Source organism: Uranotaenia lowii, chromosome 1 (assembly GCF_029784155.1).
Source record: "Uranotaenia lowii strain MFRU-FL chromosome 1, ASM2978415v1, whole genome shotgun sequence".
In the NCBI taxonomy this organism is placed as follows: domain Eukaryota; kingdom Metazoa; phylum Arthropoda; class Insecta; order Diptera; family Culicidae; genus Uranotaenia; species Uranotaenia lowii.
Genome location: NC_073691.1, coordinates 82,094,295 through 82,109,949, shown reverse-complemented (window position 1 = coordinate 82,109,949; position 15,655 = coordinate 82,094,295). Strand labels below are relative to the sequence as shown.

General features: G+C 37.8%; 2 protein-coding genes across 8 annotated transcripts in view; one reads left to right on the top strand and one right to left on the bottom strand.

Annotated features, from left to right (window-relative positions):
• The first annotated feature begins 4,823 nt into the window (after window positions 1-4,823).
• Window positions 4,824-15,655, top strand: part of LOC129756682 (uncharacterized) — a 28,519-nt gene continuing 17,687 nt past the window's right edge. Inside the window, exons 1-2 of one of the 7 annotated variants that reach the window (XM_055753655.1) lie at window positions 4,824-4,938; window positions 12,742-13,138. In XM_055753655.1, coding sequence (XP_055609630.1) covers window positions 12,850-13,138 — 289 coding nt within the window. In that variant the 5' untranslated portion in view covers window positions 4,824-4,938; window positions 12,742-12,849. Of the gene's footprint in view, window positions 5,050-12,741; window positions 13,139-15,655 lie in introns of all 7 variants that reach the window. The other 6 variants (XM_055753658.1, XM_055753633.1, XM_055753645.1 and 3 more) reach the window with 6 other exon arrangements.
• Window positions 8,086-9,196, bottom strand: LOC129737555 (uncharacterized). The gene is made up of 3 exons (XM_055728718.1): window positions 9,048-9,196; window positions 8,907-8,984; window positions 8,086-8,809 (listed from the first exon to the last, which is right to left on the bottom strand). The coding sequence occupies exons 1-3, from the start codon at window positions 9,194-9,196 to the stop codon at window positions 8,086-8,088; spliced, it is 951 nt and encodes a 316-aa protein (XP_055584693.1).

The window sequence follows — 15,655 nt, the reverse complement described above, 5'->3', positions numbered from 1 at the left end:
ATGAAATCATTCAGCGTTGCCAGCTTTTGAATTTCATTTGGTGATGTTCACTGAAACTGGAAGTCAGAATTAAATAATTCGCACTGCCTTCCACGGGCGCTTATTTCGGTCAGCTTACCCAAGCTACCTAATCGTTTTTTTTTTCAGGCTAAAGAATCGATCTAAAAATACCGAAAATCTGAATTGAAAAGATCGATCTTTCAAAGATCGACTAAACCTAAAGGCCACGGATAACACGAAATTCAGGCCACGTGTGTGGCACGTGTGTCACAATCTGAAACAACATTTCCTAATATTTTCCAATTTAACAGGACCAACATATAGTTTAGATTAGGATTACCATATCCCGCGAAACCAAAAAAAGTACAATGTGATCATTTATCCAAAAGTCAGGAGAAACGTTAAACAGTAGAACACCGCTTATCAAAAGTCCAGTTTTCTGAGCTTCCGCGTTATCCCAGCCATCAGCCATGACCCAAGATCCTTATATTTATCTAACTTTCCGCCCGGATGGTATGCAAAAGGATGTACAGTAGAAACCCGCTTACCAAAGGTAATCGGAGGAGGGACCACCTCGGACTTCTCGGATGAGTGAAACCTCGGATTGAACGAAATACATTGACAAACTCTATCATTTTTGCTCTGGTTTTGCATATCATTCAGGCGCATAGCTCGGTTCTTAAATGTAGGGATTTAATTTTTCTATTTAACCAAAGTTTCTGACAAGTTCAACTAGCCAAAAACGTCAATTTAATACCGTTTTTTTTAGAAATTTAACCCATTAAGGTCATTCTTCCTCAAGATTGAATACCTCAACAATATATCGCGATTATAAAATACATTTTTACATGAATTTTGGATGAAAATGGTTACTCGGATAAGCAGGGTTCTACTGTAAAAAATTCGTGGTATTTGAGGCAACGGGATATTTCAATTCAATTAAAAACTGTTAATATATTGGAGGTGGCTGGAGGCTTACATGAAATCATAAATTTTCTTTTAATATATTCTTGTACTAATACCTAAATTTTGTGCATATTGATTACTGCTTGCATACTGAAAGGCGCTTATCGCGCTCACTGTTTATAACGACTAAAAATGTTTATGATTATTGAAACAAAATGATAAAGTAATTTGTTGTAAGCTATATTCCTTTCGTGGTCGGAAGAAATACGTTGGTTTTTCTGATCAAATGTCTTTCAACAAAAAAAGAGTACATTTTTGAAGGTGTCTGTTGTGACCGATCAGCAAGTCACGAGTGAGAAGCGCTCACCATCATCTGTCGCGTTGACATGCCGCGAATTGTCATTTTATATTACTTTTTCTACCTCAAATACTTACCTATTGAAAATAAATTTCAGTTGAGTTCAGTCGAGGACGAACTGCAAAAATCCCAACAGTGTCACAAAAAGAAAAGTACGCGCATTTCTCGATCGAAAAAGAGGTACATGTACTCTTAAAAGAGTACGTATGGTAACCCTAGTTTAGATAAACACCAAAAAATATGTACTAACGTTTTTTGATGTTGATAAAATATAACATCAAAAAGAAAGTTATACAAATGCTAAATAGATAGTACTCCAATATGAAAAAATATTAAAAATTTCATAAAATTAAAAAAAAAAATGCAAATAAAACACTTACAATGACAAAAGCAAGAAAAATATGGAAAACGAAATTAATTACGAATATGACAAATAAGCATTACAAACAAACATTACCGGTGGCTCGGACAACGCCGAAGCATGAATAACCCGCGGGATTCTAATGTACATGAGTTTGTAAACGCGTTAAAATAGGCATGGATATAGTTTGTTGGATAGACATCATCATAAGGTGTATCCAAATTGGAGTTCGAAACATTTAGAGATTTTGAAGTTTTTATTTGCTATCGTGATTTATTTTATTATTTATTTTGAACTTCAATCAAATAACTTATGTCACGCACAAAAATTCAGCTATGTTCCATTTAGAACTTGGTCGCATATTTTTTACAATTTCTCCGTATAGGAAATAACGTACAAAATTGGTTCAAATTTGTTTTTCAGAGTTTCAGAATATCTTTGCCTTAAGGAAAAAAATGTATGCTCTTTTGATGAATTTCCGAGCTTTCCGTCGAATATCTCCCATCTGTGCTGTAACAGTGGCAACATTAAGTAGCTCGTGGTGGCGTAGTCTAGGTCAAGCCACTGATAAAAATGCAGCTGGCAGTAAAGGATCTGGCTCAGGAACGTCATCAGTGTAGACCTTTGAATAAAATTGGTCATTTCTCCGCAAAGATATAACGTACAACAAAAGTAAAAATGTCATTTTGTAGGGTTTTTATTGGACTTTAAGGAAAAAAATACATAAAAATCATTCGTCAGCTTTTCGGATGAATTTTCAAACTTTTTTTGTGATACCACCCATCATTTTCTACACAGTACTGCTGCGAACCTCATTCGCATCTTGTTCCACCACTTTTCCATTTGAGCGGGTTTTTTCATGGTTCTGCCACATTTCTTCAGTTTGCCCTTAACTATTGCCCAATATTTCTCGATGGGACAAAAATCCGGGCAGTTTGGTTTGATACTTTTTTCAACAAAATCGATCTTGTTCTCCTTATACCACTTAACGACATTCCGGCTGTAGTAGCAGCTTGCCAGGTCCGGCCAGAACTTCACCGGACCTTTGTGGGACCGAATGAATGGCAAAACCCTCTTCTGGAGACATTCTTCTTTGTAAACATTTCCATTCATTGTGTCCCCAGTGATGAAAATCTTAGTCTTCTTCCCACAACTACAGATCCCTTGCCAAACCATCAACTTACGAGCAAATTTATTTGCGAAAACAAACTTGAATCTACCCGCAACATTCCCTTTGCGCTTCGCAAGGTAAAATTTGTAACCGGGTATTTTCAAAATCCATTTTGACGTAAGTTTCGTCGTCCATCAAAATGCATCCGTTGTACTTGGCCAACACTTTTTCGTACAACTTCCTTGCCCTGGTTTAGGCAGCCAGGTTTTGCTTCAGCGTCCTGTTGGGGTGTTTGCTTGCATGACACGACCGCAAACCTTCTCGCAAACAAATTCGTCGAGCTGTAATGTGGTTCGTCTTGAACTTTTTCGCCAAATCACGCAAGGAGATTCCAGGATTATTGTGAACTGATCGAATTACCTTTGCTCGCAGCTTCCGATCATATGTTCCACTTTTACGCCTGGTTTGTTTTGCTCGGTCCACCGTGAGGGTCTCCCGGTAACGTTGCAGCATCGAATTTACAGTCAATTTTGGATATTTCAGGAATTTCGCGATCTTTACCCCTAACCACGTCGGTTTCTCTACGTGAGTGTGCAGAATTTTCTTTTGCCTTACGCGTTCCATCGTCGATAACTTTTGACTGACTGCTTCAATCTTGATGAAATTTTCACCACTAAGTAAACAAATCATCCGGATCAAAACACTGTCGATAGATTCGCGATGTGACAACTAGGGGCGCTGCAGTAAATGAAAAGATGCGACCAGATTCTATGTGAAACAGACTTTAAATGCAAAAGTTTCCAAAACTATAAATTTTGTAAGAACCGGTTGAGGAACAAGAAAGATATACTCACGCAAAGGAATTTAGAAATTATTTCTACGGGATTTATCACGTAAACTAAGATTTCGATGCATCATATCGATTCTACGTGAATCTTGTAGTAAACACTGTGTATCAAGGACGCCCCGGTAGTAACTAAACTTAAAGTCTAAGTGGATGATTTCAAATCCGCTTTGTGCATTTTTCTCCAGCATTTGGTGGTAATTTCATATTAAAAAAAATGAAATTGAGGTCCGTTATTGTTTGCTGTTGTGAAATTTGTTGAAGCCGTTGCGTCAGTTGTCATCAGCGAAACATGTTAGCAAGGAGGATTTAATCGGATATTCATCTATTTTGGAGTTACCGTTTTGGTAAGTAATAATGATGGTTAATTGTAATCAGCTAATTTTTTTTTTTTTTTTATATATTTTTCTGATATCAATGGCTCTGGATGCTGTTTAACTCTAGACCAAACTGATTAAACTTTCTTGTTATCAAGTCAGTTATAGGAGGAAACACATCTTACCTGTCGCTCATTTATGGGATTCGAATCCAAAACTTTCCTAGCCGATACCGGGAATCGAGCCTAGTACGTCTGGCATACGAAAACCAGACTCGCGCCAGCCTTTCCGCTAAATCACGTCGGTGCTTTTATCTAGAAGATTTAAGGACATCGTGGAAAATCATTCAACTTTTTTGTGGGTGTAAATTTGTTGTTTCAATTTTATTTTGAAAATATTTTTGAGGTACCTGTTTGAGAAATTTATTTCAACGTTAACGAATTCCAAAAGTTGAGACAGACGCGTACACAATATTTTCTAAAATCAATCTCAATCAATTCTATAAGCTTGAGTGTGCTGTTTAACTCTGCGTTTATCATTGGATAGACTTGCCGAAGGTATTCTGAAATGAGTAGCCTGGCCTTATCATACTCGACGGTGATTAGTCAAATACAGTTGAGTATTTTTTCGCCATTATATCGCCCCCACTTTACTCAATCGATAAATGGCTGTTGGATCGATCTCTGCCATACCTATGGGGCTATCAATAAATTGATAACAGTAAAACTGATAAAAGTGAACGGACAAAGTGGAGGGTTTGAAAATTGACGCCTGCGGCAGGGAGACAGGACGAGGTGGTCACACAACGTTATTGGCATGGACTTGGACGGCCGGGCGAGACTGATAAGGGTGCCCGATATCGGTGACACTTGCGAAATGGGCCTTTCGATTCCTGACTATTGGGGCCGATGCGTCAGTTAATCGGAAGTCATGATTTGGGAAGGGTGCCTCTGACCAGAGGCCGGAACCACTTCCCTGCGTTTTTTTAAATTAATTCTTACCTGGACTATAGGTCCCTAGTTTCGGGAAGATTTTAGTGCGGTAAATTTTGTTAAATCGTACGCGTGTGCAGTTTGTAAATTTTTAAGTGAGACATTCGAATGAATTCCGGCACACCACGTGGATGAAGAGGATAGTTATTAGAACTTTATAGTGGGTGGAAAATTAACTCTAGAAATTCCAACCGCAAGTGTGATGAAATGTGTTCATTGTTGAATGCCTACAGTTTGTTGGGTTGAGTTTTGAAAATTCATTAAGGCTACCTATTACTCGTCAATGGAAATAGTTCTTGCAACTAGAGATCATTTTTCAACAAAATATGACGTGGTTAACACATTCACGTCGAATCTTTATTGCTAAGTGAAAACGGCTTACGGCCAGCAATAAAAATACTTATAGATCACCACTTCGAGAAGCATCCTAGTTGATAAGATTTTCAGAAAGGGTTACAGTTTAGCCAGTGTATTTTCAAAGTCTGTCAGCTTAAGAAACACAAAAAGTTTCCGGGACAACACAGACAGCATGTAACATTCAATGTTCCAAGATTCATAAAGAATTTTAGTAGCATAATTCCTGAGGTTTACATCTTCTAAAATTTTGAAAATTTTCTCAGTTTGAAGTGATTTAAAAAATTTTCATAGCACAGCGAGTAGTGGCTATCATCAAGCATCATTCCTGAAAAAAAGTGTCTTATGTATCATAAGTTGATTAATTTTTCAAATAGGGTTCAATTTCCAAGACACGTGATCCTAACATGACATGGCCAAAAAAAAACACAAGCTGTAGAGAGTTTTTCGGAGCTGATAAGTGCTTTTAACTTCAACATAAAAGTACCAGAGTAATATAGTAATCAGGAGCACGTTAGAATAGATCTGTTGAACGAAAAAGTTAAGGAGATTGTGAATTACTTTAAGGAAACTCCTTGTTTGTAAATGTATTTCTCATAATAAACAAGTTATTCGGTTGAACAAATTCCCTGTTGTGGCGTGGTTGGTGGAATAAGGGCAGAGAGCGCAGATTGTCAAGGCTGCTGCTACGAAAATTTTTTTTTTGATCCTGCCTCCGGTAGGAAGACGGATTGGCACAGAGACAGGGAGCACAGATTTTTAAGGCTGCTGCTGCTACGTACAAAATTGTTTCTGATTCGGCCCTTGGAAAAAGATGGAAAAAGAAAGCGCAGATTTTAAAGGCTGCTGCTGATTGTTTGTTTTGATTTGGTCTTCCGGTGGATAAAGGCGGAATTGGCTTAGGTTTAGGAAGCGCAGATTTTTAATGTTGCTGCTGCTGATTGCTGATTCGTAAGAATCGTAAAATCATGATCCCGATTCTGATCTCGTTCCGTTCTCAAAGATCCTGGATCGTTCCGGATCTTGAAATGTTGGATCACATTCTGGACGCTGATCTTGGACTTTGATCGCGGATTATGATGCTTATTCTGGGTATCAGTATCTTACACCGGATACTGATAATAAATTTTGGGTCATGACACTGATTGTCGATCTTGTTATTACGATACCGGATCTTGATCTCGGATTCTGAAGCCGATTATGAATTGATCTGATCTTGGATCTTGAATCATGATCTAGGGATTGGTTCCCAGATCTTGATTTTGAGCTTAGATCCTGGAATATGATTCTGATTATTGTTCAGTAAAAATCAAGATAAAAAAACACTTGAAAAATTTTTTTTTTCATCGAAACACATTGGTAAATTTTAAATTGTATTCTAGGCTTGTTTGTTTTGATATAACTTACTTAAAAAATTCGTAGTTGAATAAAGAAAACTAACCAGGCAGAGAAGCCAGATGGTTTTGTTAAAAATCAGAACATCATGAAGATAAAAATCAAGGTTTTTCAGGACACCACTGATTCTGCTTGGATTGCATAAATTATGTCATAGAAGACGAGTAAAATCTAGACTGGCCTGTAGCTTATATGGAAACCTGATCAGAATAATAAAACAAAATTACAGTAACCAGCACACATAAAAATCCACCCGCACTTTCAAATCTCAAAATTCCGATATTTTCAGTTTCTCAAAATCTTATCGAATTTCAATGAATCCAATGAGTTTGTTGGAAGCTGGTAAATTTTCAAGATCATTTAAAAAAAAGGCAAGATGTAAAAATGTGCTAAATGACATATATCATCTAATTTCAGCTTCTTTGGACCCTGGTAATTTTTTGGGGATTGCGTAGCTGATCTACAGTCTTTTTCCCGAAGTATGTTTTTTCGGATTTTTTTTCTTACACTTTGAATAATAGAAAACTGAAGTGAGGAGTGTATTCGAAAAAAATGCAACACTTTGTTGTGTGAATAACTTTTAAATGCATGGATGGAAATTGATGAAATATTCAGTTAAGCCATTTAGTAATGTAATGCGTACGTGTACAAAAGTTGGTGAAAATCTGTCAAGTAGTTTTTTAAATAGCGTCCAAAACTGAAATTCATTGACAAAATCTTTTGGGTAGAATCGAGAAAAATCCAGAATAGTTCCAGTGGAAGGTTAAAAAACAGCTGGAATAGCTGATTAAAGTCGATTAATTCGACCAAAATTCACATGTTAAATCGCTAAGCAGTCCAAGAGGATCCAATAGTAACCTAAAATTGGAATAAAAGTGAAGATGATTGATTCCATGTTCGTGTTCACCCCCACATAGGTGGTGGTATTTATACTAGCAGGTACCCCTAGCGTGATGATATTTTGCTTATTATTATTATATTATTATGCGGCATTCTAGTGGCTTCTGATTGGTCGTTCGGTCGTGTCCTACCACATCTTCCTTATTCAAGAAAGATCGTATGAGCTCAATCGCTTGGGCAGACAGCGATTTCGGGTTGGTGTTGTCCGTGGTGGTGGAACTTCAGGTGATTGCAGAGGTACTGCGGAGCATACTCGGAACAATCGTCTTAATTCATCAAGGATTCTGTTCGAAACCATCCAACAACACCGACAATGGAAGATTTGGTGTTGGAACCGGTGCTGCTTTTTCGATGAACCAGGCCTTCAGTTGATTGGCGTGGGATCGGATTAGTCGACCGTTGCCCAGGAGTACGGTGTACTTCCCTCCATTTTTAAGTTTGATGATTCTGTCAGGTATCCATTTGACCGAGTTCTTTTGTTGAATTTTCGCCTTGACTTGATCCGCAGCGACGAATGTTGGTTATACAGCACTGACGTGTCTAACATTCAGCATAGGGAAGTTCGAAGTGGACCCGTCTCTGGTCCGATGTCCGTCTGGTTAATTGTTGGCTTTCCGATGGTTTTCCAAGTTTGCGTGGAGATGATGGTGACGTCAGAAGCACAGTCCAGTTGGAGCTTGACGTTGACACCGTTCAGATAAACATCAGCAAACTTGCGCCCTTTCCGAATATTTGGATGATGCTCGTCGGTTGGTTTTTTCCTGAGTTCCACTGATGCACAGTAACCTTCCTTGTGGCCCCTGAGTTCGCATTTTCCGCAGGTGGAATTCTGGAAGGGGCACTCACGGACGTAATGGAAGTCCCCGCAGAGTAAGCAAGGCGTCTTTGGAACCTTTTTCGTCTTCTTCCCGGGAGGCTTGGGATGGAGAGACACAGCGTTGATTGAGGGGTCCTTCTTCTCAATCATTTGTGTGTCCTGTTTCAGGTTGACGAGCTTGTGGCACTCGTCCACCAGCTTGTCCAGGGTAAGTTCGCAACCTTCAGTAAGTGAGGCGCTTTCTTCGGCTTCGAGCTTACTAATGAGCCGAGTTCGTATGTCAGCGTCCCGTGGCGACTGTAAACCACATACGAAACGCAGAGCTTTAAACTGGTCACCTGTAAGCCGGTTGAGTTGAAACGCCTCGCAGTTTTTATTGATGGAAGCTGCGTATGCGGTGAAATCACCTTCGTCGTCCTTCCTGTACTGCAAGCAACTGGTACCGTGCGTTGAACTGTGATTTTTGTCGACCGAAGAGACGCTTGAGCTTTGTCACTGTTGTTTCAAAGTCAAAGTCCCGGGGGTGACTCGGCAAAATGCTGTTCACATACCGTTCGTGGAACTGCGTATCGACTTTCCGGAGGAGCAGCCTGACCTTGGCAGCGTCGTCCAAATGTTGTCCATCTTGCCTGAAGACGTTTTCGTGTCAAGCGAACCAGGAGTCGAAAAAAATTCTGCCGTCTGAGTCGAACCGGAATTCTTGAATTCCTGTCGACAGTGACTCGATTTTTTTCTCGGTCCCAGCCTGGGGAACTGCGTTGTTCTGCAGGACAACTGCAGTCTGCTGCTGCTGGTTGGCCAGGATAATGGTGAGCCGGAGGATAGCGTTTTTAATATCCATTTCGGTCATCTTCTGATCGGGACCTTTCGAGATTCGCGTCGCCAATTTGTCGTGTTCCCAGAACAATGAAAAAACAAGACTTAACTACCCGAATAGAAAAAAACATTGTGAAAAGACCATGAATTTCATTTTCACGAAACAGTGAATTATATAGTTGAAACTATGCGAATCATGGTACATGAAACCTTGAATATACTGTGAAATTCGTATTTTTCGACAGTGTAACTTATGGTTTTAGCCGAATTTACCATGAAAAAAGGTGGTTGTTAAGCAACTTAACAATAAAAAAATAAACTTTTTTTTCCATACATTTCATATCGCAAAACTATGAAGTGAATGGTTATTTCAGCTTCCAATTTTCCTCAAGGAAACTGTAAAATTCATCGTTTTATGTTGAATTCATATCGTTCTAACGATGACGAACATCAATGTTTATTCACAGTTTTAAGAAACCCTCGTGACCGCGAAATTCCATGGTTGAAACTATAATTTTTTTTTTAAATTTTCTTTCCGAAACTAATAAAAAAGAAACTATTTTACTGTCTTCCAAACTATTTATTAGGTTTTGATTTTTCTATATTATACTGTGATACACTCACTGTGTCATTTTCTTCAATCGGCACTTTGTTCCGACGCCTCGGTGACCTCCTCCTCAATCTTTCTCCCGGAGACGGCTCCAGCATATCTTCCAGTACCAAACTTGTGTATGTGGTCCAATTCATCCATTTTACACGGCCTACGTTTGAATCCTGAGCGACTGCTATTTGCGTCTGCTTCTGAAAACAAAAACCATTTCCGATGAGTTTTCTACTCTGATACGTACACCAAAAGTACTCACCAGAGAAATCAACTCCATCCGAACGTCCTATTCTCGTACGCTGGACCGACTTTTTGCTCCTAGAAAAAAAAGAAACAAAAATACAGTTTAAAAAAGGCAAAATAAAATCTTAAAAAGTACTCACCGTAGGAATTTTTGCTTGATATAAAATTGTCGACTAATCTGTCCGGTTAATGGCGCGTAAACCAAAATCTATACACGACAAATTTTAATAAACCGTCCGGTCCTGTCCGGCCAAGAAGCGATTACACGAAAAATTGGAAAGAGGTTAAAAAAGCAAAAGCTTACCAATATTCGAATGGATTGGATTGTCTTTTTACCATAAAGTTCACTGTAACAACAAAAATCATAGGATAATCGCTGTGATACCATGTTTCTGATATATTCGGCAACGTGAAACATAACGATACATTTCGCAGTTACTCTAAAAACCAAGGTAGTTTCAATATTTTAGAAGGTTGATTAAGATCTTTAAATTAGGATGAAGTTTATTGTTAAATTGAAAATCACAGTTCTGTTATATTAATACCATGATTTTTGCTATTCGGGTAGAGCGATGTTTATTCAAGCGAGTGCGACAACTGAATGAATGAGTTTTTTTTTCCGGGAATTTAACAGCACGGTCATTCTTCCCAAACAGAATTAGTTTTCACATAGGTGGTGGTATTTATACTAGCAGGTACCCCTAGCGTGGTGATATTTTGCTGCGGCATTCTAGTGGCTTCTGAATGGTCGTTCGGTCGTGTCGTACCATGAAGTGAGAGGAATGTGAAAGGTATTTTCAAACTCAATCCGAAAATATGAATAGAGGAAGTGATAAAAAATTCAAAAATTTCTGACTGGTTCGCAAGTTGACATATAAATAGGCCTGACTTCATTTTTACAAGATAGAAAAACTGGCCACCAGTAAAATAAACTACATACGGTAGTCGAATTATGCGCGAAATATTTGGACTAATTGTAGGGAGATTTTTTTTTCCTGGGCAATCAGGATGCGTCCATAATGCACCCGAATAAAGTTACAAACCGCAAAACTTCCAATACTGTCATATTGACACTCAAGTGCGGATTAGAGTTAAGCATCTCAAAATTGAAGCAAACGTACAGGATCATGAACACGACGGTGCTGCATATTCTAGGAGTAAAAATGATTTCAAAAATTCTTCTCACTTAATATCCCTCGTTGGAATTAAAACAAAAATGGAAAGTTTAGACGGATGAAACGAATGAAAAAAAAAATTACAAGTCAATGCATCAAGGAATATTTAAATAAGGTAGTGCCGAGAGCCATATTGATTTTTTTTCTGTGACGTCACAAAAACGATTGTATCTAAAATTAATATGGGAATGGCAGAAATGTCAAAGAAAAACACATTTTAGAACGAAAATGAATTCCAATTTCATTTTGATTGTGTTCTAAGGCCTCTATTTCATTATGCTATGAAATTTTGTGTTCCTTTGAAGATTACATTATGTTTTTTTTTCTTATTTTATTAATGAATGCAATGTCATCTTTAAACTAAAACGTGCAAAAATGAAGAAATACTCAGCTTTACAAAGATCTAGCTGGTAGTTATTGAGTTTAACTGATTGTCATGATTTTATCCTACCGATTTACCTAATATATACAATTTTCAAGTAGAACATTTAACATAAATTAATGATTTTTAGCTCGGTTTACCAAAAAGGCCAATAAAAGATTGTGGATTAGTATAAAAATTTGGGTTTTAAATAGTTTATTGTAAGATGAAACTTTTAACTTATTTTAAAGTTTTGCAAGTTGGGTTGGGAAAATCCACATTTTTTTCGAATTTTGATGGTTTATTTTAAAGAAAAATCACTCGAAAATCCAACTTCTTTTGTACCTATCTTAAAAAGCAAGGATCCTTCTAGAATAACATGTTTCCAAAGTGGAAAATTTTCTGCAGATTCTTCGAATTATCAACGAAAAAGGCAAGTTTTCTAGTATTTTAACAGAATTTTCGTGATTGTGACGTCACAGCCTGTACCAATACTAGAACAGGCTGCCTTAACACTACCTTCTATAAATATTCCTTGGCTTTGCATTGTGTTGCATCCTACCCCAAACAGGTATTTTGAAAATACAACATTGATGATGTTTTCACTTTATACACATGAATCACTTCTGGAATTTGACTCATTTTTGCGCCAAAACAGATAACCCTTTCCTTGACTAACAATCTGCAGAAATTATAGCCATTTCAAGCCATCAATTGCTTCAGATCATCAATGGGCTTGTGATATAGCTCAGTTGGCAAGTCTGTTGTCTCCTGAGCCGATGTCCACGAGTTCGAGCCCAAGAGTAAACATCGAACACAGTTGTACCGGATAAGTTTTTCAATAACGATCCGCCAACTGTAACGTTGATAAAATCGCGAATGCCATAAAGATGGTAAAACGATTATAATCGAAACAAAAAAAAAAAAAAAAAAAAAATTCAGATCATCAACATCAGATTGATTTCGTTCGCCACTGATAAGGAATTGGTCGAGCACTGGCGATAAAACTCAAGAGTTTGATTGTTTTTCGTTGGTTTGATTCGTAGGCCAGTTTTGTATGACTCAAACCTTGACCCAACAAACAACTGCCGCAGCTGGAATGGCCCACTATTCAACGTGAATGCGTTTTCATCGATCAAAGTATAAGTGTTAAGTGTGATGTGGTTGAACGAATTTTTATTTCGCAGTTTAGCCCGAGCCCCAAGTTCGATAGGAATTTAATTAGAAGGGTGTATGATCGCTGCCGATAAAATCGTAACATCCCACTCGCGGTGTCCAGTGTCTGAGGCATCACCATGAAACATCTGTCACTTTTGACAGCCGGCTTGGGTTACATCCCGGCCGGGCTCACATTCGGCTACCTGCTTTTGCTTCCGCTGCTGCCTCACCAGGTCTTCCAGGAGGCTTATCAGGAAACCATGTTCTGGCCCTTCATCGTAACCATTATCACGTTGCTGGTGTCGGTGGCGCTAACTAACGGACTGAAGCTGAACTATCGCAAGTGTCAGTTCGTGCACTTTTACCTGCAATTGGCGGCGGATGTGTTTTATCTGGCGGCTGGATTGGTCTTCCTGCTGGTGACAGGTAATTATTGCTATATTGTGCCAGTTCTTATTCGATGATAAGTGATCCATAATACGTTAACACACAATAGAAGTGTGGGTTCATTTGCGCTAATCTGTAATAATTTTTGAAGCAATATCAGTGGATTGTCTCAATGGTTTAGATAGAGATGAAAACAACAAAAACATTACCGTAAACTGGGTTGAATCGAGACAGATGTTAAACTAGTTCCATGATATTTCTGTCATTCAATTTATTCATCCCACCATTTGCTCCATTTTGTGCATTATAACCAAACGGAAAGAAAAGAAAAAAAATAAGTAGGTAGGGTAGAGGACCGTAAGACAACGGCTTGAGGAAGCTATTTTCATTAGTTCAATAGGATTGCCTTCCATGTTGGTTTAAAACTGTCGATCGATCATTGAACTATATTTTTAATATTGTGTTATGAAATTATGCAGGAAACAGATCAATCCATTACGTACTTTTGAGACAATTAATGATTTATTTTCCACATTCATGTTCCTTCATTGTCGTACCAGGTCCTTCCTACCGTCGTACAAGGAGACAGAAGTTGTCTCAATTTATTCCACCCTCTTCAGGAATAAATTCAAAAAAATTGCGGTTGCGGTTCATGCACTTGGCATTAGCTTACTTCAAATGGATCAACCGCGCAGCATTATAGCAAATTATCTCTCAAGTAACCAGTCGCAATATTAGCCATGAAACTAGGAAGGCTTTATTGTAAAAAGGTCTACCATTGCTTGGCTAATGCATCTGCAGGCAGCAAAATATTATACCTTCTATTGAATGCTACCGAAATTGTCTCAAACTTTTCCTCCCTCACGAGGGATAGATTTGAAATTTTGCGGTTGCGGTTCATGCAAATGCTATATATTTACTTCGCACGGATCAACCGCCCAGGATAACTGCAAAGTTCGAATGAGATCTAAGTCGCAACAAAATGGTCTTGCCAAGAAATCTCAAGATAGCGTTATTGTAGCTAGGTACCATTGCTTGGCTAAGACAATTGCAGGCAGCACAATATTCGACCTCAAAAATTGAATCCACCCTGCAAATGTATTTTGAACCAACACACTCTCCAACGGACTGGGCTGCCATGATCCAGGATTTGTCTGTAAAATAAGATTCTATAACATTCATACAGATATTTTACAAATTACAACATTTTTAAAGTCCGTGGACATCGTCATTTGAAAACTACTTATCCGATTCTTTTCAAATTTGGAACATGTTTTCTACGTATAAAATACTAGACCCCAACGTTTTTCTTTTTTCTTTTTTTTTTACTTTGGGGAGATTTTACAGGTGAAAAATGGCGGATTTTTTCGTGAAAAATCGTAGTTTTTACTTCAAACAGCCACAAAAATTTCATAAAAAAATTTTTAAGTTAAATAAAAACGTTGGGGTCCAGAAAAACATCTATTAAAAATATTTTGCTCTGATTTTTTGACTTCAGATGATTTTGCGCTGAGATACAGTGTCCACCGCAAATCCTGTTTTCTAATAAGCATCCTCGAAAATGCTCCGTCACCGGCCCATTTTTCAATATTTTTCTACGAAAAAATTACTTAACCCTCATCCGCATTAGAGTGTCATTTTGACACTATTGCAAGTTTGAATGCTTGTAACTTTTTTCAGAAGCTTCAAAAAAGAAAAATTTGTTCGGGGACCCTAAATGAATTCAAAAGTTCTTTAATATTGCATCTTTACTTTATTTATGGACGAAGCCTGGAAGCCTGGACAAAAAAACTCCCTTTTCCGACTTAGAGTGTCATTTTGACACTCCAAAAGTAAAATCTATTTAATTCGTTTGAATTATTATGAACTTCATATGAAATTTATATCAATAGAAACCTTGTAATGTCAGTAAAATATGCTGCTTTACAAGGTTTCTATTGATATAAATTGTTTGCTCTCCGAGTAGGTACGGTGGGTGGTTATTCGGGCAGAGAGCGAAGCCGACAGACCAAGAAATGCACGACACGCATCGTTATTTCGTCTCTCGGTTTCGCTCTCTGCCCGAATAACCACCCACCGTTCCTACTCGGAGAGCAAACAAACACGTTTTGCTGGACCGCTGCTTGTAGTTCTAGAAATTCAGGAATGATTTTACGTTTATAATTTTCATATTTTTGTGAAATCTCACAGCGTGAATTGTAGCACTTCACTAGAATGTAGATTAAATGTGCTTTCCAATGAATATACTCTTGATTGGTCCAAACAAAGTAAAAGCACTGATAATCCGGGTACAACCTGACAGTGGACCACAAAAAACAGATGAAATTTCAATTTGTAAAAAATTCGCGCAAAGTAGTGAACTTTGAAAAATTCCAGTAAACTCAATTTTTGTTGCATAAAAAATCTGAAGACAGCAAAATGTTGGAATTTTAATAGATTTTGTAGTCATATTTTTTTCAAAACTCTACCATCGCTCAAACAGTATTTACTAGCAATCGAATGAAAAGTAGGTTTTTTAGACCACTTTTTTGAACTTTTTGTGACCATTTCATTAAA

Bases quoted from the DNA above. Each gene is read 5' to 3' on its own strand.
- LOC129737555 (XM_055728718.1), bottom strand. From the start codon at position 9,196: ATGGATATTAAAAACGCTATCCTCCGGCTCACCATTATCCTGGCCAAC. The intron at 8,985-9,047 runs GTTCGACTCAGA...AAACGTCTTCAG, and splicing joins ACAGGAATTCAAGAATTCCG to GCAAGATGGACAACATTTGG. The intron at 8,810-8,906 runs GTATGTGAACAG...CAAAAATCACAG, and splicing joins GATACGCAGTTCCACGAACG to TTCAACGCACGGTACCAGTT.